This window comes from Chiloscyllium plagiosum, unplaced genomic scaffold (assembly GCF_037043375.1).
Source record: "Chiloscyllium plagiosum isolate Xiang-an unplaced genomic scaffold, Cpla_swu_hap1 HiC_scaffold_32, whole genome shotgun sequence".
Classification (NCBI taxonomy): domain Eukaryota; kingdom Metazoa; phylum Chordata; class Chondrichthyes; order Orectolobiformes; family Hemiscylliidae; genus Chiloscyllium; species Chiloscyllium plagiosum.
The window spans coordinates 21,845,264-21,867,200 of NW_028270170.1; the positions used below are offsets into that span (position 1 = coordinate 21,845,264).

The window sequence follows — 21,937 nt, forward strand, 5'->3', positions numbered from 1 at the left end:
TCCAGCATCTCACCTGTGACTGTTGATGATACAAATATCTCAGCAAGGGATCCAGAAAGCTCTTCCCTAGCTCCCTACAAAGTTCTGAGATAGACTCGATCCTGGGAATTTATCCAACCTTTATGCATTTTAAGTCCTCCAGTAACTCCTCTTCTGTTATATGGATGCTTTCAACACAACACTATTTGTTTCCCCAAGTTCTCCAGCTCCCATGTCATTCTCTACAGTAAATACTAATGTAAATATTTGTTTAGGATCTCACCCCATCTCCTGTGGTTCCACACATAGATGGCCTCATTGATATTTAAGGGGCCCTATTCTCTCCATTGTTATTCTTTTGCCCTTAATGTAATGTAGAATGTCTTTAGATTCTTCTTAACTATTTGCCAAAGCTATTTCATGTCCCCTTTCTGCCCTCCTTATTTCTCTCTTAAGTACATCCCTGCTGCCCTTATACTCCTCCAGGGATTCACTCAATCCCAGCTGTATATACGTGGCATATGCCTCCGTCTTTTTCTTGACCAGAGTCTCAATTTCTCTTGTCATCCAGCTTTCCCAACACCAACCAGCCTTATCCTCCACACTATTAAGAACATAACTATCTCTGAATTCTCGTTAACTCACTTTTGAAGGCCTCCCATTTTCCACCTTTATCTGCAAACAGCCTCCTACAATTCAGCTTTGAAAGTTCCTGCCAAATCGTTGGCGACTTGGTTGGAAGGTGGGGTAGCAGTAATTATAAAAGTAGACTATTTAAAACCTTAAATTTTTAAAACACAATTTTATTGGTGCAGTATTATATGGTTGATGTTTAGCACAATTCTCATATAATCACAATTGGATAGCTACTTCATGGCATTAAGTGTAAACTTGTTGTAGCATATATGTCAGTACGAAGTTGCAATTTTTCATCAATGTGGCATGTTTTGCAGTGAAAAAAGATGCAGAATATCGAATTGATTATCACAGCACACATTACCTGTTAGTGATGGTGTCTCTCCTGACATGGCAATTCCATGCCCCCCGGCCATTCAAGAAACATAACATTTGTACAACTCCTTTATACTTATCTAAAAACTGTGAACCTCGTTCCATGAAATGAAAATACAAACATGTCATTTGATTCTTAAGTGCTGGAACCATACATTCTGCTGTGGTTCTGAGGCCCCATTTAAAAATTTGAAAGCAAGGTGCCCAAAGCTACAAACTATAGTTCCCATGATTTCATGCCATTTTTTCAAAAATATCATCACTAAGCAATCTTTGCAACAGCGAACATGAGAAAGTAATGGTTATACAAGATAACAGTTGCTAAAAAATATTGAATTTACACAAATGACTAACGCAATCATATTTTTATTGGCTGATTAATTTTATTGTACTGCTTTCTCAACCAGCTATCAATAAAAAGACAACTTCTACATATGCTGCACTCCATGTTTCTCATTCTAATAGGACACTGATGCCTGTCCTTTGTAAATGAAAATCTTGTCCAACATCACCGCATGATCCTTTGATTCTCTCCCCATGTCTCTTGGCGACAGTAAAAACATTTATGGTATCTCAGAGTTCACACTGGCAGCTTCGTCACTGTTTGTAGACTCAGATTTAAAGGTTCCAAGTTTTGTGGTGAATGCCACTTCATGTAAAATTTCTGTGCAATTCACACTAGTTCAGCAATTTCACATGATGGATGTAATACTATGCAGCCTTCATCTTTAGAAATATGCTGCCTGAATTCTAGTTGTCAGCGAATGGATAATTATAGGTAGAAATGGAAAGATAACATGTCAGGATTGTCTGGCTTATGCATTAAGTGGATGTTTAATCACATAACATGATACAAGTGAAAATGTTTTCATCACAATCATCAGTTCAGCAATGCTGAACATGTTCTGTACTGTCCATTCTATAGGAATTTTAACCTGGACAAAATAGTTGGTGGTGTATGAAGGGTGACATGGTGGAGTGTAAATTTTCACCAGTCCTTTGTTTTCAGTTGTTCAAATAGGACTAAACTTATATCCTTCTTGTGTTAAGAGCTTATGTAACTACATTGCCCACCAATCAATTCAATGTATCAATGGAAAACAGTAAAATTCTGTGAATAGAGAAAGACAATAATTCAAAACACAAATTTATGTCTATGCTTGAAGTCTGTTAGGACTTTAATTATTTCATTAGTTAATTATTCACGATCTGGAGCCACTGTAATGCCGGGAATAATAAGAAAACTTCACCAAAACATTGGTACACCTCCAATAAAATGTCATGCATATTAGGACAACAACATTACCTCATCCTTTTAAGTAGACTAGTAGAAGGATAGATTCACACAAAACAACTGTTGCATAATCTTAATTATTCTTTGTTTAGATAGATGATTGAAATTAGGAAACTTGGACTAAGGAAGAAACTTAATTTTATATACAGAGTTGGGGGTAAATATATTAAGTGAGGGGAGTGGCAGTGACAAATCACTGGTTCAAGAGATAGTAAATATGCATCTCTAACAATAAAGTAAAATATCAGCAGATGACTACGTCTAAGATCACGCTGAAATTTAAATGTTGTCATTTTAAACAACCTGTTCAGGCAAATTATACCAAAGGTCCCAGAATTTGAACCCAGACTTCCTGATCCAAAGGTAAGACACTACATAGAAGCACAAGCAGAAGCCACTCAGCTCTTCATACTTGTGTAGGTTCGAATTGAACTGCAGTTGTTGAGTCAAATTTTGTGGTCATGTCCTTTCGCTTTGAGAAATTCTAATCTAGCCTTTTGTTGTAATGATAGATCAGGGATTTTCAGACATGCTGCTGTGATACCCATCATTTTTTTGATAATCCCGTGGGCTCCATTAGCTGTGGGTTATGCCATGCCATATTTGCTCTGCCTAAAGTCAGGACAATGCTTCAATGTCTGCTGATGCTTCACCCACAGCTATTTTCCATTAAGTTGTGTCACTGGTGCTTTGCCATTGTCATGCACCTCAGGGGCTGGGTGAGAAGGCAGGACTCTTGACTATCTCAGTCACAATGGGAATTGAACCCTTATTTTTTCACATGTTAACCACATAGCTTACTGAGCCAGCAGTGCAGGTTACAATCTTATGAAAATCCTGCACCTTTTCATTTACAGCTACAACTGGAAAATAATCCTTTAAACTTTATCAAAACATTGACCTCCCTGAAAGCATTGGTTAGAACTTATTTCTAAATAATTTATGGCCAATGAAACTGAAAGTCCAGAACAAATTAAAGTCCTGCAGCTCTTGGTATTGTCTGACCACCTACAGCATCTCAGAACATATTGCTCCTTAATGCACTTTCTCTGCAATCACAAAGTATCTCTGCTACTTCTACATTGATGATTGCATTAATTTTCATTGAACGTATTGTCAATAGTTTGCATTGAGTACAGGAGCTTCATGTTACAGGTATAAAAGACATTGGCAAGGCCGCATTTGGAGTATAGCATACAATTCTGGTTGCCCAGCTGTAGGAAGGATGTATTAAACTGGAAAGGGTGCAAAAGACATTCACAAGGATGTTACTGAGACTGTAAGGTTTGAGTTATAAGGAGAGGTTGGATAGGCTGGGACTTTTTTCCCTGGAGCATTGGAGGCTGAAGGGTGACCTTATAGAGATTCATAAAATCATGAAGGGCATAGTTTAGTTAAATAGCCAAGGTCTTTTCCCCATGATGGGGGAGTCCAAAACTAGAGGACATAGGATTAAGGTGAGAAGGGAAAGAGCTAAAAGAGACCTGAGGGATAACCTTTTGGCAGCGAGTGGTATGTAATTTAAAAGACTAGTTCATGGATAGAAACGGTTTAGAGGGATATGGAGCAAATGCAAAAAGAACCAGTTCAGTTTAGGAAACTTAGTCGGCATGGACGAGTTGGGCTGAAGTGTCTGTTTCTGTGCTGTAAAACTCTATAATAGGACAGAAATTAAAGCCTATTATCTGGTTGGCTTTTCAGTCTGTCACAGGATAACAGAATGCTTAGAGGATCCAGAATGAATGAGAATGAAACATACAATGCATGCGGAAACTGTGTTTTTTTAAAAAACTATATGCAAATATTAAATTGTACACTCAGTGTCCCGTGCACAATGAGGAGCAGAGCAGGTACAGAATAGAATGTTGCGATCTCTGGTGATCTGACATATTGCATCTCCTACACAGGATCACACGCTAAGCAACACTCCAGAAACACTCATGATAGGTCTCTTCACACATTCCACCTACTCTATGGTTATTTTATTGCCCTAACAGCAGCTTCAAATTCAACACAAAGTACTTAGCATGCTGTGGAATAACAGCAAGTTTCCACTCCATATCTTTAACTTTCTATGTCTCACTAAAGCAGTCTCTGCAGTTTCAGAACTGATGGTTCACTGGCATTTAATTTTCCAATAAAATTTGAAAGATATTATTCTTGTTGAAACACATGAACTAATTGAATAGATTTGTGTATGCTGGGTTCTTCTGAAGCCCAATGCAGTTTTAACATCTTTAAAACAAGTACTTGAAAGATACTTTTCGTGAACTGGAGTAAAATCAAGTATCTAAAATTACTTTTCTCAGTCCAGAATAATAGCCATGTCCTTGCTGCTTCCAGGGCAACAGAATAAAATAAAGGTAAGGGGCAGTGATGGTACCAGTGGTATTATCAGTATACTCTTCATCTGAGACCTCGATAATGTCGTGGGGACCAATGTTCAAATCCTACCGTGGCAGATGGTAGAATTTGAATTCAATTAAAAACTGGAATTAAGAGTCATTAATGATGACCATGAATTGATTGGCAGGGGGTGGGGTGGCATCTGGTTCAATAATGTCCTTGAAGGAAGGAAACTGTTTTCCTTACCTGGTCTGGCCTACATTTAACTTCAGACCCACAGCAGCTGGGGATGGGCAATAAATGCTGGCCTAGCTAGTGACTCTCTCATTCCATAAATGACTTTTTTGCTTTAAAAAGGCCTGAAGTTCTATCCTCTCCATTAAGGACTGCATTAACTACATCTCTTAAAGTAAAATAGGATTTTCCATTGGTCGGACAATTATTATTCTAGTATCGATGCGATTTTCTCAGGAGGGGTCTTGTAGAATTCCCATCAGAGTAGACTCTGAAGGAACTACCAGGAACTTGAATTCCCTGCTGGTCAATTCCCCTACAGCTGGAACTTTCTGGAAGTCTCCACTTAAATCCAAGTATTCAGCGGAATCCAAAGGAATTAAGAAAATTACTCAGGAAATATTAGATTATTAAGTACAGTTTAACTCCCAAGTAACTATTTAGTGGACACATAATTATGTTACACATCTCCAACTATATGCCTCTCAGGTTAACATAAAACAAAAGACTGCGGATGATAGGAATCCGAAATGAAAACAGAAATTGCTGTAGAAAGAAAATGGCATTAAAGTTTCGAGTCCAGTGACCTTTCTTCAGAGCTATTCAAATATATTGTGTGCCTGATTACAAACCTAGACTCTGGCCCTAAGCCTTGGGACCCTACCACTCAGACCGAATCCCTGACACATCTAGATTAGATTACATGATTACATTACAGTGTGGAAACAGGCCCTTCGGCCCAACAAGTCCACACCGACCCGCCGAAGCGCAACCCACCCATACCCCTACATTTACCCCTTACCTAACACTACGGGCAATTTAGCATGGCCAATTCACCTGACCCTGCACATCTTTGGACTGTGGGAGGAAACCGGAGCACCCGGAGGAAACCCACGCAGACACGTGGAGAACGTGCAAACTCCACACAGTCAGTCGCCTGAGGCGGGAATTGAACCCAGGTCTCTGGTGCTGTGAGGCAGCAGTGCTAACCACTGTGCCACCGTGCTGCATCTACTGGATGACCCAGAAGCCGTGAGACAGAGGAAAATCTATAATTACTTTGAATATTTGAGAATCACTAACTGTTCCTAAAACTATTGGAAAATAACAGTGGAATTTGTATCTTTCATGAAAGGATGAATTGCATTGACCCTTGAACTAGTATCAATACACCCAGGAAGGAAGTTAAAAGTCAGAGGCCACATGGGATCAGTTTTACAGTGGGGAGACAACAGACAGGGCATAATGATGAGGAGCTGCATGTGTATATCAGCTGAAAAGGACAGAGAGCCAAAGATGGGGAAATGATAGGAATTGTGATTTTGGTCAATGCTACTGCGACTGTAAGTTCTGCCAGAGTTTATCAGAACTGTTTAACAATGTTTATTAAAGGAGTCTCTGGAGAATCTGTGCCGTTTAGACTGCCATGAATCATGAATCATGACTGGTTCTGGGAGAGTTGGATGTTTTTGGGTCACTAATATAGTTGATCTGAGGATCAAATCCATTGGGCAGACTGTTTCATTATGGAGCTTAGGTTCTGCAGCAAATGTCTCTTCTGCTCAGGGATGGATCAGCTCCTCTCATGCAATTACAGGTTTTCAGCTTCAGTGAATCCTGTAGCGGCAGGAAGTTGGGAACTCCATTGTAATCTCTTGAAGGATAGGTCCTGGTATCATATTTAAAGGATCCCCAGGCAGGCATTCATCCATTGCAAGTGAAGGGCATTACTTGGACTTGTAGACACCTCCAACTAAATACTCCGGTCCTTTCACTCTTCCTTGGTCAGTTCGCCTGACAAACATTAACCCTCACCAGTCTCTTACACACAGGCTCAATACACATTACACTTCCTCCCTCAGTCATTTTCCATGCCCTGTGCAACTCTGATGAGCACCACCTGATCTCAATCATGGACTGTCTCAAAGCCAATGCTCCCCAAAAAGGACAAAGCAGCAGCTACTTTCGTCAAAGTTTAGGACACCTGTATACTCCAACTCTTATACCGTTGCGAATCTGAAGGCATTCATTTGCAGAGACTTAATGACAAACAGGAACTTAATTCTGGTGAGCTGGTCTTTTATTAAGCATGTTTGACTTGGTAATGCATGCACTCGGCTCCCCAATGCCTTGACTTAGGATGCTCCACCCACTTCTAAAGTTCAGAAAACTGAATTGCAGAAATTCATGCTGTCGTGGGAATTCTGATTTTGATCTCTCCAGTTAGGTGCCTCCACTTCCTACCTCCCTACTCCCATGTACAGCACATAATTTTACCCAATGAATGAGAAATGTGACAGATCTTACTTAGTCAATCAGGAAAGACTGACAGTTGTGCATGAAATAATGTGGGAGCTTATATTTTTATGATGGTAATTTTTATTCTTGTAACCAATCAAAGCAAAATTTACCTTTAAGAGAAATACCATTAATCTTTTTAATTCATGCTTTTTTAAAATGTGATTTGTATCAAACTGAAGCTACAAGAAGTGGAATCTTGTTCAAGTAAATTTCTTCATTTATGGCTAGTTTGGTAACAGTGGTTCATCTTTCTTAAAGGAATTCGAGAACAACAAGGAGGAATGGAACTGTCCCAACATCACCTTATGTTCCCAAATGTGATCAAAAGAAAAATCCATCTCAAGACTTGAAATCACCTGGCAACTGTTCTGCGTCTTTCAGTGAAACACAATACCCGGTGTTGACTGAGGATTCAGGCTTAATAAAGTATATAGAAATTGTAAAGACATTAATTAATTGCAAAATGTTCTCACCTTCTAATCCATTGATCCCATGTTTGTGGTGAGACTCACAAATGAAAATTGGACCAGCTCCAATAAGCACAGACTGTGACAAATGGGAGAATTAATTTTAATGATGTCATGCTTTGTTATTTCATGATTTACCAATAATGTTGCCTTGACATTTGGATGGTCACAAAGTGAACCCTGAAGGCACAAATATGTTCAGATTATCTTTTTTTTTAGTAGGAGGAAGCGATGGGATCCACAATGCTAATTAAAGCTGAAAGGCTATGTTTCAGGCTTTCTGCCTATTGTGATCTCAAATCCATTAGTAAAATACATTTTCTGGTTTTGATACCATAACGAAAAGTTAGATTTAAAGTAAAATCTAATTTTCCCAGCTTGTTTATAGTTTCTTTTCTGACAAAGAAAGAAAATCAGGCCAGTAATGCTCTCTTATTCAAGTATCTAATTCATGAAGATTATCTGCCAGACCAACCAACCACAACAGAGTGATGCTGTAAGTGGGCCAAAATGATCTTTTAATATCTGACCTCCCTGTTAGGCCAGATAATGCAGAGGTCTCTCTGTTACCTTAGGTTTCCCCCTGTCTTTACCTCCCATTGCAATATCCAAGCCACCTCCCTTTGGCATCACGGATTGCCAGGGACTGCTAGACAACATTCTGCTCTTCTTCAAAAGAGAGCTGAAGCAAGGAGTTGGATGGGGATAGGAGCTCAAGCATGTGGAACCCATGATCTGTGCAGAGAATGAGTGACTGCTGAAAAGTTTCTTCTGAATGTGGTGATAAAAGTGGAATCCGTGTTTTCTTTCAAATTTCCCTTATTAAACAAATATGTGTTACCTCCAAAGATATGGCTCACAATGGAAGGATAAAATTTTTGTCTCTTTATAAAGACCTTTCATAGACTGCATTTGAATGGTGGGCAAAATATATTCTTTCCTCATCCAAAACAAGAGAATTCTCACGTGCTGTGCTGGTGCTGAATAATACGTTGCTGCAGAACAGTACAGGATAGTTCACTACGGATATGTCAATGCTACTTCTAACCTGGCAATGCTCATAATAGTCATCTGAAATAGAAGAATCTCCATTCTCCAGAATGAGCATGTCTAACTAGAATAATTACAAAACAAAGACAAATAATATGTAATAGACAGTGATATTAAGTATGCCACAGTATGTTGCTGGAATTAAATTCTAACATAAAAATGAAAAGACAAAACCTCAACATTACCCAGCAGGCAACTACCAGCTGAAAATATTGATAAGAAGTTTCTTCTTTATTGATGATTGCATGACTGTAGCCATTGCATAGGTAGTGCTTTAGATAATGGACACATCACTGAGTGCAATGCAACTCCACTAAGAACATACTCTTTTTGCGAATGTTTCTTACAAATTTAAATAAATGATTTTGAATAATTTTCTTAACTAACCCAGTTTCTAACACACACATATATACGTATATATAAAAGTTCAAAGTAGCTTCAGATAACACAAAAATCAAATGCTGATTATCCTCAAAAATAAAAACTGATTATTGAAAGCAGTCTTGAAAGTCATTGGGGATACTTTCATGTGAGTGAATAAACTAAATTACCAGTTTTAAATTTGGTTTCTTTCGAGCAGTTTTGAAGAGATGATTTATAATTGATCAATTTATCAAAAAAGAAAACAAAAAACACTACTCTTAGCTAATGATTTGGAAATCAAGATGTTATATCGAAAGTACAACGAGCTTCTAATATAAACCAAAGGCTTAACAAATGTTCCACTACTTCTGGTTCAGGGAACTATTCATATCTAACAAAAGGTGAAAGAGTACATGGAAGTTATTATCTGGGCATTCTTGTGACAGGACTTCTCTAGGACATTTTCTCAAGCATTCTTATTGTATGTTACAGTATGGAAACTTTACAGCTTGGAAATGATGTTTTAATGTCAAAATAAATTTATATTCAAAGGGTTATAGCTCTCTTAAATATTAAAATTATATGAAAGGGAAGGGTTTGGAGGAATATGAGCTGGATGCTGGCAAGTGGGACTAGATTAGGTTGGGATATCTGGTCGGCATGGATGAGTTGGACCGAAGGGTCTGTTTCCATGCTTTACATCTCTATGACCCTATAGCTCTATTTGCTGCAATTTATATTGTATTTATTTTTTGATCTATTAGTAGGTGTAGTCCAAATAGTTCCACAACAGAAGATGTGTCTCTAAAGTAGCTATATTCTGTAATATTATAATAAGTAGGTACTGGACTGTTTTTGTAACAAAAGGTAACAAAATTAAAATAAGTAAATAGCATGTTAATCCAGACACATTCATGTAGCTAATGCACTTGCATTTCTATTACAGTGCATCCATCTAAGCTGGAGTACATTTTCAGACAAAACTCACTGACTTCAGTTTCCTCATGTGATAGTAGAAATAAGAATTTGATAGTTATGGAAGTACCTTTCATCAAGAAATTCTACAGTACTTCAATTACAAAGAAGTAAAGCAATGCTGCTTGAAAGATTAACTTTTTCCAGAACACTGACAGAACACCTTCCACTTTGAATAATGCACAAGATCTTTTAAAACTACTTTGATTTAACATCAGAATGGCAACTGAAAATGCCACATTCTCTAATAGTGCCCACATGTTCAGCTAGACTTTTATGCACAAGTCTTTGAAGTGGCATTCAAACTCACAACAACATAACAAAAGAAATTAAATCAACGGTGTTAGTTTTCCCCTGAGCCTTATGGTCTGGGCAATTCCATCTAAAGCGACTCTACATGCATTTTTCACAAAAGTTTAATACAGTCAAGTCATTTCTGATAACTTCTACAGGCTTCAAAACATTTTGATGTGCATCCCACAAGATCTTAAAGTGCACCTAAGAGTGATCCCAAAGTCATCCATGGACTGAGATGAATCTGTTTGCCATTGCTGGTCTGGGGTGGACAAAGTTAAAAATCACACAACACCAGGTTATAGTCCAACAGGCTTATTTGGAAGCACTAGCTTTCTGTTGGACTGTAATCTGGTGTTGTGTCATTTGAAAAGAGTAAGGTGACTGATTTGCCACTTAATGTGTCGAGTGTACATACCACACCAATGTACAGCAGTGTATTTATCTCTTCACAAGTGAATCAGCAGTTTGTATTCTGGCCCCAGTGGTGGACGTCAGATGCACAGGGGCCCTGACTTGTATTGAACATGATGTGGAAGGATCACTCTCATCATTCCATATAAAGTCTGCCATTTGACAGATTGAGTTTTCATAAGAAAGGTTTTATTGACTTCCCATGTTCTCCATTCACTGATTCAAAGGACCAAACTAAGATCATATTCAGGAACTTTGCTTCATTTAGGATGTTAGGCAGGCAGTAGATGGTTCAGCATGTCGTTACCAAGTAGATAGATGAGATACAAGATGAATGGTTACAACCAGCTTAGGGGCTTTCATCATAACAGCAAACGCCTGGGGGAGTGTTGTTGCAAGATACAGACAACAGAGGAAGGGTTGAGCAGAGCATTCCAGGCAGATAATGCTTAATAATAACTGCTGGGTGAACTCTTCCCCAACCTCAGATGGCATCCAAAGGAGAAAGACACCAATTATATAATGCTTTTCATGACCCTGGTCATCATAAAGCGACTTTGTGACTAATTAACTGATGATGACATGTCGTCACTGCTGCAGTGTAGGAAATATGGCACAAACCCCCAAAATGTGACAATAATCTATTCTTTTGCTGCAGATTAATGAAATTAGATTACTTACAGTGTGGAAACAGGCCCTTCAGCCCAACGAGTGCACACCGACCCTCCGAAGAGCAACCCACACAGATCCATTCCCCTACATTTACCCCTTCACCTAACACTACGGGCAATTTAGCATGGCCAATTCACCTAACCGGCACATTTTTGGACTGTGGGAGGAAACCGGAGCACCCGGAGGAAACCCACGCAGACACAGGGAGAATGTGCAAACTCCACACAGACAGCCTGAGGTGGGAATTGAATCCGGGTCTCTGGCGCTATGAGGCAGCAGTGCTAACCACTGAGCCACCCACAAAAAAATTTTTTTTTAGATTATTTACAGTGTGGAAACAGGCCCTTCGGCCAACAAGTCCACACCGACCCGCCGAAAAGCAACCCATTTCCCTACACCTAACACTATGGGCAATTTAGCATGGCCAATTCACCTGACCTGCACAGCTTTGGACTGTGGGAAGAAACCAGAGCACCTGGAGGAAACCCACGCAGACACGAGGAGAATGTGTAAACTTCATACAGCCTGAGGTGGGAATTGAACCTGGGTCTCTGGCACTGCAAGGCAGCAGTGCTAACCACTGTGCCACCGTGCCACCCAAAGTGATTAATATTGACTGGCAACATGCAGACACCTTCCATGCTCTTCTTAATGGCAAAGGTTCTTTCACATTCTCGCAAATAGAGAGATGGATCCTCATTTTAATGTTTCTTTCAAAAATGACCAACTCCATTGCTATTCCCTCGATTCTGCAGTGGCATGTGTCAACCTTGATTTAGTGCTCAAATTGGTACAAAAGAGCTGAACCAAGCCAATAGGTATGACTATGCCTGATTCAATTCATCAAGGCCATTACCAGCATAACACACCTACAACATCAAATGTTGATGCAGCATTAAAATCTTAGAAAATTACTCTGGCTAAACTCAGTTAAATTCTCACAGTCCTGAGGTGTATCTCTGCATATTAACAGATCAGAAGAACTAATCTTTTGTTCACAGAACAACAGTAACTGGGTTATATCAATCATCAGGGAGGCTCAATAGTAATAAAAAACTTAATGACCTAAAGTTGGATCTACAGTGGATGATATGATCCTGCTGTAAACAAAATACATTTTAAGTTCCAACTTGGGCCCCGATTTTCATTCTTGGGTCAGAGGACCTTTACAAATGGCCATCTGCACTCCTAATTTTCAGTTTGGGGGGTGGGTTGGACTGGGAGTCAGCACAGGCAATGCACAAAGAGGTTAGGAAGTTGTCCAGTTTCTGGGATGGACGCCTGCTCCTCGGGTACTGCCTTACCTGCTGTGCTTTTCCAGCACCACTCTAATCTTGACTCTAATCTCCAGCATCTGCAGTACCCACTTCTGCCTGTGTAGAAAGCCTGTATTAGGGTTCCCGTAGTATTCAATGTTTATAAATAAAGATTAAAGCATAAAGGAGCTCTACTTCTCTCACCCTGCCTCATCCATGCCCTATACCTACTGTTATGGCCCTTCCTAGCACCTATCACCAGTGTTTTACTGGAAATCTGTGACCAACAGTGTTCCACACGGATCAGTACTAGGACCTCTGTTAATTGTAATTTATTTAAATGATTTGAATGAAAATGTTGGTGGTCTCATTAGTAAGTTTGCAGATGACATGAAAATTGGTGGAGTTGTGGATAGTGAGAAACATTGTCAAAAAGAAAAGCAGGATTTCGATCGGTTGGAAAGTTGGGCCAAGAAATGGCAGATGGAGTTCAAAATCAGACAGGTGAGAGGTGATACATTTTGGGAGGTCAAATGAAAAAGGTATGTATACAATAAATGGCAGGGCCCTTAGGAACATTGATATACTAAAAGATCTTGGGGTGCAAGTCCATAGCTCCCTGAAAGTCGTTACACAGGACGATAAGATGGTAAAGGAGGCATACAACATGCTTGGCATTGTCTGTTGGAGCATTGAGTGCAAAAGTTGGGAAGTCATGTTGCAGCTGTATAAAACTTTTTAGGTCAAATTTGGAGTATTGTGCACAGTTTTGGGTGCCACATGTGAAGGCTTTAGTCAGAGTGTAAAATAAGTTTACCAGGATATTTGCCTGGTTTGGAGTGCATTAGTTATAAGGAGAGATTGGATAAACATGGAATGCTTTTGCGAAAGAATTGAAGGCTGAGGGGTGACCTGACAGAAGTATATAAAATAATGGGAGTCATTAATAAGGTAGAAAGTTGGAGCCTTTTTCACAGAGTGGAAATGTCAAATACTAGGGGCACAAGGTGAGAGGGGGAAATTTTAAGGACATGCGCGAGGCAAATTGTTTTTTTATATAGAAGGTGATACGTGCCTGGAACGTGCTGGCAGGGGAGGTGGTAGAAGCAGAGACAATAGTAGCATTTAACATAATCAGGCAGGGAACAAAGGGATATTATCATACGCAGACAGATGCAATTATGGCCAGCACAGAAATGGCAGGCTGAAGGGCCTCTGTTGTACTGTTCTATGTTTTATATTCCATGTTACATACACCCATCAAGGATCCCTGACTCCCACACCCTATGACCATATGTACAGGGATCCCTCTGCTTTCCAAAAAGGTACCTTGGCTGTCCTACAGAAATGCAGTGAGAATGGATATGCCTCTGACCTGTTCTAAACTCCACACTCCAAGTGCCAGGCAGCAGGAGCTCCAAAATTCCATTCCTGTGGAAATGGCTTATTTAAATGGCTTGTTCCCTCCAGAAAGCTTGTATGTGTGAACTAAAGCCTATTGCCAATCCTGCCCCTATGAAAATGAAAGATGGGGATGGGACATGCAATGCCTGATATTCTTCTCGCTTTTCCACCATGGTGAAGAGGCATCAAGGCAAAAGAAAGAACCAGGGTCTTGGCGTTAATCAAAGCAAAGCTAAATTGAGATTAAACTCAAAACATTTATTAAAACTGAGCATCCCCATTGAAGAAATCAATCTCAAAGTCTCAGCAACTGATCCAGGCGTCTTTATTATCAACCAGAGAGTTATAGAGTTTTACAGCACAGAAACAGATCCTTGAGTCCAACTAATCCATGCCGACCTATTCTGATCTATTCCCATTTGCTAGCATTTGGCCCATATCTCTCCAAACCCTTCCTATTCTTATACTCATCCAGATGCCTTTTAAATGTTGTAATTGGACCAGCCTCCACCATCTCTTCTGGCAGCTTGTTCCATACACGCACCATCCTCAGGTTCTGTTTAAATCTTTCCTCTTTCATGGTAAACCTACGCCCTCTATTTTTGGACTCTCCTACACTGGGAAAAAGGCTTTGGCTATGCCATCAATCCATGCCCCTCATGATTTTATAAACTTCGACAAGGTCATCCTCAACCTCTGAGGCTCCAAGAAAATAGCCCCAGTGTGTTAACCTCTCTCTACAGCCTGAACACTCCAATCCTGGCAACATCCTTAGACATCTTTTCTGAACCCTTTCAAGTTTTACAACAGCTTTCCTATTGCAGGGAGAACAGAATTGAATGCAAAATTCTAAAAGTAGCCTAACCAATCTTTGCAATTTGCAGTGATATTTTCTTTAATCATTGGGCTTACACATGTAAACCAGAGATCTTGATTCAGTTACCTGCCAATAGGCTTGGGTCATGAGACAATGTGGGATCAACATGACTGTAATAGAGACAGGAGAGATTGTGACAGTATTCTGTGGAAATCTCAATGTAGCAGCTAAGCAGTATGTGAAGGCTGAATCTCATTGCTTTTTGTCAGCAATTGCTAACCAGCAGGCATAAGCCTAGAAACACTGACTGCCAGTGTGAAATGCTGTTGTTTGGCAAGTATTCTAACAATGCATCATTAGAAACAAGCTTGTATCTTCTGGTTATAATAAAAAATTATATTAAATTTACTAATAACTGAACTGTTGATACTACTACAATGTCATTTTCTAATAATTAGATTAATATATTGTTCTTCCTTTTTACCTAGTCTTGCACTGTAAGGAATCCTGAAAGAAAGAACATCATTCACAGGATATTGGCTATGTAAAACATGTCGTTACATATTGTTGGCTTCAGAGGAAAGACAATTCTTCTGCTTTTCCAGTCAATCTGAACAACCTTACAAAAGAAAGCATTTATATTGAGAGGACTTTGCAGTCCCTCATGTCCTCCATTATATTGTAAAACAGATGGTTGAGTACAATCTAACAGACAGGTATCTGTGTAAAAAAGTCCCCTGCCAGTCGTGGCTGAATAATGAGTACTGATCATGGTCTCGTACCTCGACTCCTGATGTCACTGGAATAGAATTTTTCATCAGAGAATTTTCTAAATAAAGTCCCTCTCCCTACTAAGCCTCTCATTTTTAAAGCAAGACATTATCTGTAAAGGTAAGTACAAAAGAAATTACTTTGCAACATATAGGCTTCTCTTACAATTCAAAAGATTACTATTCTTTTCAAAATCTTTGGAATGAGATGAGTACATTTGATATGCCATTTCATCTTTTGGTATTGGAGTAAATAGCATTCATCAAAGTATTAAGGGTCGCATTTACTGACTGGTTTTCTACATTCTCTTGTGAGAAAAAGCTATTCTCATACAAGGTAATTAAAAAAAGGTACATTTTCAATCCATCAGAACCTTTGGATCATAGCCAAAGATTAAATAATGCATATACTCACTTAATCACAACTTTAAATGGGCAATCAACCTGTTTTTTTAAATGCATATTGTTGCATATTTTAGTGACTAATTAGGAAAACATAGCTAATTATGCTTTTACTGCAATATGTTAAGGTCCAGTATCTGCAAAGAGTAGGAGGTAGCCGTTAGATGTATCAAAATTTAGCATATTTCTTATTCGGAGATTTACTAATGATGTGTTGCATTATCCATCCAACAAACCAAAATCTACAACATAACAGTTTGTACCGGTTAAATAACAGTTTGTACAGGTTAAATGGTTACCTTAGCTAGTGATCGTACAATTGGGCTCTCCATGATTCCTCTCAGGAACAGTAAATCTAGATCCTTGGCTCCCGTAGAGTTTGGCAAATCATTCAAGTTGTCCAGGACCTGCTGCATAGCTATTGAAAGAATAGAACATACATAGTTCAGTCTGAAGCGACTCAGATGTGAGAAACTCTGAACTATCACACATTATTTACTTAAATATGTTGCTCAGTCCTGAGATGTTGCCATGAATAAAAACTCATAGGTCAAGTTGCTTCTCTGAAAACAAAATTAAGTTGACTTTTTACTTTAAAGTTACAAATGTCTAACTTAAAAAAAAGATACACACTTCCATATGGATGAAACATAACAAGAACTTTGGAAATGTGTCAAGGACTTTGAGAAGGGAATTCCAAATATTTGGAAATATTGAGTTTTAACCCTAAGGTTGCAATGGAAGAAGTGAGAGATGCACAAGAGTTGGAAAAGTGCAACATACGAAGGCAGAGATAGAGTAGAGCAAAGCTATGGTTACAGTCAAGGATTAGCACTGAGAAATAATGTATTTAAGAGACTTTGGGCACGGATAAAAATGTTAGCTGAGCAGGATTTGTTGTATTTATTAAGTTCTTAATGAAATGTGTGTGCATAGCTGAAGCTTAAAAGGCCTTATAACAATGGGGAGGTTGAGGATAAAGATGCTTGGCAAAACGTTTGCGTGTTTTGCACTTGTCTCGATGCCCAATATCAGTTTTTTTTAAACAGCCACCACAAGTAAACCAATATAGTTTATCTGACTTAATAAAGTATAGTCACGTGGGCAGAATCAATATCAATGTAGAGAGTAATTAAGTTGACTAGTAGCAACCAAGTGAGAGCTTGTAGATTATATAGCTAGCAGTAGGAACCACATTCTTCTGTTGCTATTTCTTTCACCAGGCAATGCTACAGGAGAAAGGATATTGTCACTGGGAATAAGCTTTTAGAATGATTTGGAGACACTATAACATACTCATTGAACACTGTTCCTTTCCATATTCCTTTTAAAACACATGTTTTTTTTTGCAGGTAGGAGCTGCAAGTTATCCAAGGATTCTGAAATGGACCATGGGAGGATGAATATAATTTGTTACAACTATACACAAGGAAGTGGCACATCTTGCACCTATCAAAAGAGTGAACCATCTAGATGTTTGAAGATTTATTCTCTTTACAGACTTTAGACAATCATTCAACATTGCAAAAGGGGATAGCTATATACAGATTGTACCATGTTTATTGCTCAGAACCCTGAATAGAGAATTGTGGCAATAAATATTTTTAAAGTGCTGTTGACTTTGGGGTCAAATTGTGACTTGATTTAATTATGAATGCAGATTGATTCATGATTAATGATAATTTCCTATTTCTGATATGATTGGGACAAAATTTCACCTTGTCACACTGCAATACTTGCCCACATGATGTCTGGTCACTGAGTGTCTCTAATTTGTTGACATTTAAAACCAAGCAATAACAAGAGATGATTGACAGGCACTCATAAGTGACTGAGACTGAGACATTTGTGTTGTGTCTAACATTTAGAGATTATGGAACAAACTAATGGATAGCATTTATCATTTAAGACACAACAGAAATGCAGATATTAGAGAACTATGCTGACATTTCTCAAATGTGACAGATTCATTGTCATAGTATGTATCACCCTGTTAGAAAAGATAAGCCAAGTTTCCTTCAACAGTACCTTCAAATCCACAACTTCCGCCAACTGAAGAACTAATGGTAGCAGATTCAAGTGAACGTCACCACATGATCAAGTTTCTGTCCTGCCATAAACCATGCTGATTTGGAGCTAAATCATCAGTCCTTCACTGTCACTGCATCAAAACCCTTGAACTCTTGAGCAGCACTGTCAGTGTACCATGCCAAATGGACCACATCAGTTCAAAAAGATAGCATTCCATCACCTTCTAAAGGGTCATCAGGAACGGACAACAAATTTTCACTTTGCCAGCGATATCCACAGCTGATGAAAGAATTTTTAAAAATGTGCTTGCTCAGAGGGTTTCAGAGGAGACTAGCACATCTATAATTAAGCTTGACAAACACAGTAACATATTGAAGGATATGTTAATGAAGTGAGTTGAAGAGCAGGATAACACTCATTAGGATTATGAGCACTGGTATGAACTTGTTGAGTGGCTTTTTCTGTGCAGTAAAGACTCCAAATATTTAGTGCAAGAGGATAAAGGAGACATCACTGCCTTTCAGTCCAGTTCAAGTCCAATGACTGCTGATTACCGAGTCTTTTAGTTTAGCAGCTTACAAGAAAGGTAATATAACAAGAATTTCATTTTAATTAACGTAAGATATTTATGATCAATTGTTTAGCAACCAAAATCACTTTGCTGCTCATTTCTGTCAAACTATTTTCTGAGGCTCCCATGCCTCAGTGAGAACTATGTTGTCCACAGCATAATTAGTACTAAAGACAAAATACTAACATTTATGTGTGAGTAATATGGTGCAAAAAAAAATTAAGTGGAGTATCAAAATCTTGCTAAAAAGTCAAACAATTTAATTAGTTAGCATTTTACAATTAATGAGGTAATTGATTATTAATATTAATTTATTACTAATTTTAGCAATTTCAAGATACTTCAAAAGCTGCAAAATTTCATTAATATCATTATCCTTCCAGATCCCTGCAGGCACAAATGAGGACATGACAATTTAGTAAATGTTTGCACTAAAGTCATTACATTTTGACTAATCCATTTTTATTTCACACTATTCATTGTCTTTTGCTACCATATTTTGGCTAATAACCAACACAGCACCATTTCCACTGTATACTTCCCTCCCCCTCTGCACCCACGTTTCTTCATTGTCTCCTGGAGAAAATCCTGGGATTTCCTTTCCAACACTAGCTAAATTAGGTGGACTGAAGAGTTTTAAGGAGTTGTCTCACCATCACTTTCTCAAGAGCAATTAGAAATAAGCAATAAATGCTGGCATTCCAAATGGAGTACACATCTGATTGAAAATGTTTTTAAAAAATCACATTATACACTGAAGTAAAGTGCCATTTTGAAATCTACACTCTCATTTCCAACTATTTCCTTCTTTTAGAAAACTCCCCTACCTTAAATCTTAAGAATGTCGCTCAAAATGACTAACAAAATATCAGTGTGGTGTATGGCTAAATTCTTGCTGAGAGAAATGTGCAGGAGAAAGTTTTACTGATTTGCTTTCCATGAACAGTTCAGTTAGAACAAGTATTCATTTATTCTACAGTGGGTAAAACCTACAGAGAGCTAACACTGTCTTAAGATGTTAACAAAAAAATTCACAATCAAATTGAGGGAGTTTCCATTGTAATTTATATCCTACATTATCTGCCAGTAATGAGCCCAAAGTTCAAACCCACTGTTCCACCTAATCATCTATTTGAAAACCATTGAAACTATCCTCAAAAGATTCAAACATTAGTGAAGGATAAGCTTTTGTCTTGGATCTTCTTTGATCCAGATTGAACTACCATAATAAATGCATAACCATTTAAGAAACAAAATGATAAAATGTGAAACTGACAGTTATTAAATGTTCTTTTAAAAGTTGCATCAATATATGTCATTACTTTTTGATGCACCAGGTTCAGTCATAAACATTATCATAAATGATTCCAGGAAGCTTTACATCAGATGAAGCAACTCACTGAGGTATGACTGTATTTATAAATCCTGTCATCTAATTTTAGAGTCAGAGAGTCATAGAGATGTGCAGCATGAAACAGACCCTTCAGTCCAACTCATCCATGCCGACCAGATATCCTAATCCAATCTAGTTCCATTTGCCAGCACTTGAACCATATCCTTTTAAACTTTCCTACTCACATACCCATCCAGATGCCATTTAAATGTTGTAATTGTACCAGACTCCACCACTTCCTCTGGCAACTCATTCCATACATGCCCCTTTGCGTGAAAATGCTGCCTCTTAGGTCCCTTTCAAATTTTTCCCCTCTCACCCTAAACCTAGGCCTTCTAGTTCTGGACTTGCCCACCCCAGGGAAATGGATCTGTGTGGGATACTCTTTGGAGGGTTGGGGTGAACTTGATGGGCCAAATGACCTGTTTCCACACTGCAGGGATTCTATGATTCTATGATAATCTACATAGCATAACAAAGATGGGCCAGAATTTGTGAAAAAAAAACAAGGCTAATGGAACCTAGAATTATTGTGGATCATAAAGACAGCACCTTCAGGCAAGGAGCAGATCCCAGTTCAATGTGAATATCAAAACAATTGCTGTCTGGGTCCTCCTATTCTATTACCATAAATAATATTTCACATATAGGATCATTTTTCGAGTTCAGAATTTGATTATATTTACCCGTTAAACACTCTCTAGAAAATCAAGTCTTGCCACTTCAAGTGTAAGTATCCATTCAATATTCAAAGAATCCCACAGTGTGGAAACAGGCCATTCAGCCCAACAAATCCACACCAACCCTCTGAAGAGTATCCCACCCTGACACATTGCCCTACCCTATTACTCTACATTTCCCCTGACTAATGCACCTCATCTACACATCCCTGAACACAAGTGGCAGTTTAGCACGGCCAATTCGGTGCACATCTTTGGACTGTGGGAGGAAACCCACAGCACCTGCAGGAAACCCACGCAAACACAGGAAGAATGTGCAAACTCCACACAAAAAGTCACCTCAGGGTAGATTTGAACCTGCGTCCCTGGCACTGTGAGGCAACAGTCCTAACCACTGAGCCACCATGCCACCAAGCACTATTGTGATTAGTGCTAGGAACTAAAGAAACCTAACTGCTATCAAAAATGAACTACTATAAGTGCAGAATCACAATCCTTCAAGTGTATAGGTTTTCAGGAAAATTCCAAAAAAAAGTGTCCATTTTTAGCTTGCTTTTCTTTTCTGTCTTTTTTAAAAATTCTCTTTTGCTGTTAATCTAATCTCATTGTCCCTCCTCATTTTACTTCCAGAGCTGAATTTAGCAATGAATTCACCTGCTTTATGCCACCCTCCTCAGTCTTTTCTGTGCTCATTTCCTCATTATCCTCATTGGTTATCATAACCAATAGATAGGTAGCCCTATTGATTAACCAGACGGTCAGGCTCCAGACACCATGTTTGCCTACCATGCTGTATTATTAGCTCACACTATCTTTGAGGTGAGACACAAACGTTCAATGACAGCAAATTCTGTCAATGGTCAATGCTGCTCTCACTGCTTCTCTTTTTTAATATTAGTTCAAGTGATGTGGACATCACTGACTGGGCCAGCATTTATTGCCCATTCCTAATTGCGCAAGGGTCAACCACATTTTTGCTGACGTTGAGTCACATTTGGAGCAGACCAGTTAAGGCTGGCAAATATGCTTCCCTAAAGGACGCTGGTGAACCAGATAGATTTTTACAACAATTGACAATGATATATGATTGCTATTAGGCTAGCTTTTTATTCCAGCCTTTTTTTACTGAATTCAAATTGCACTGTCTCCAGTGGTGGGATTCAAACCCACATCCCCAGAACATTAGCATACGGTCCTGGGAATACTGATCCAG

General features: G+C 38.7%; 1 protein-coding gene across 7 annotated transcripts in view; it reads right to left on the reverse strand.

The window, feature by feature from the left end:
- The window catches only part of mpp2b (MAGUK p55 scaffold protein 2b), a 539,799-nt gene that overhangs the window by 114,465 nt on the left and 403,397 nt on the right, over positions 1-21,937 (reverse strand). For all 7 annotated transcript variants that reach the window (XM_087977856.1, XM_043675077.2, XM_043675076.2 and 4 more), the window contains one exon: positions 16,349-16,467. In XM_087977856.1, coding sequence (XP_087833982.1) covers positions 16,349-16,467 — 119 coding nt within the window. The remainder of the gene's footprint in view (positions 1-16,348; positions 16,468-21,937) is intronic.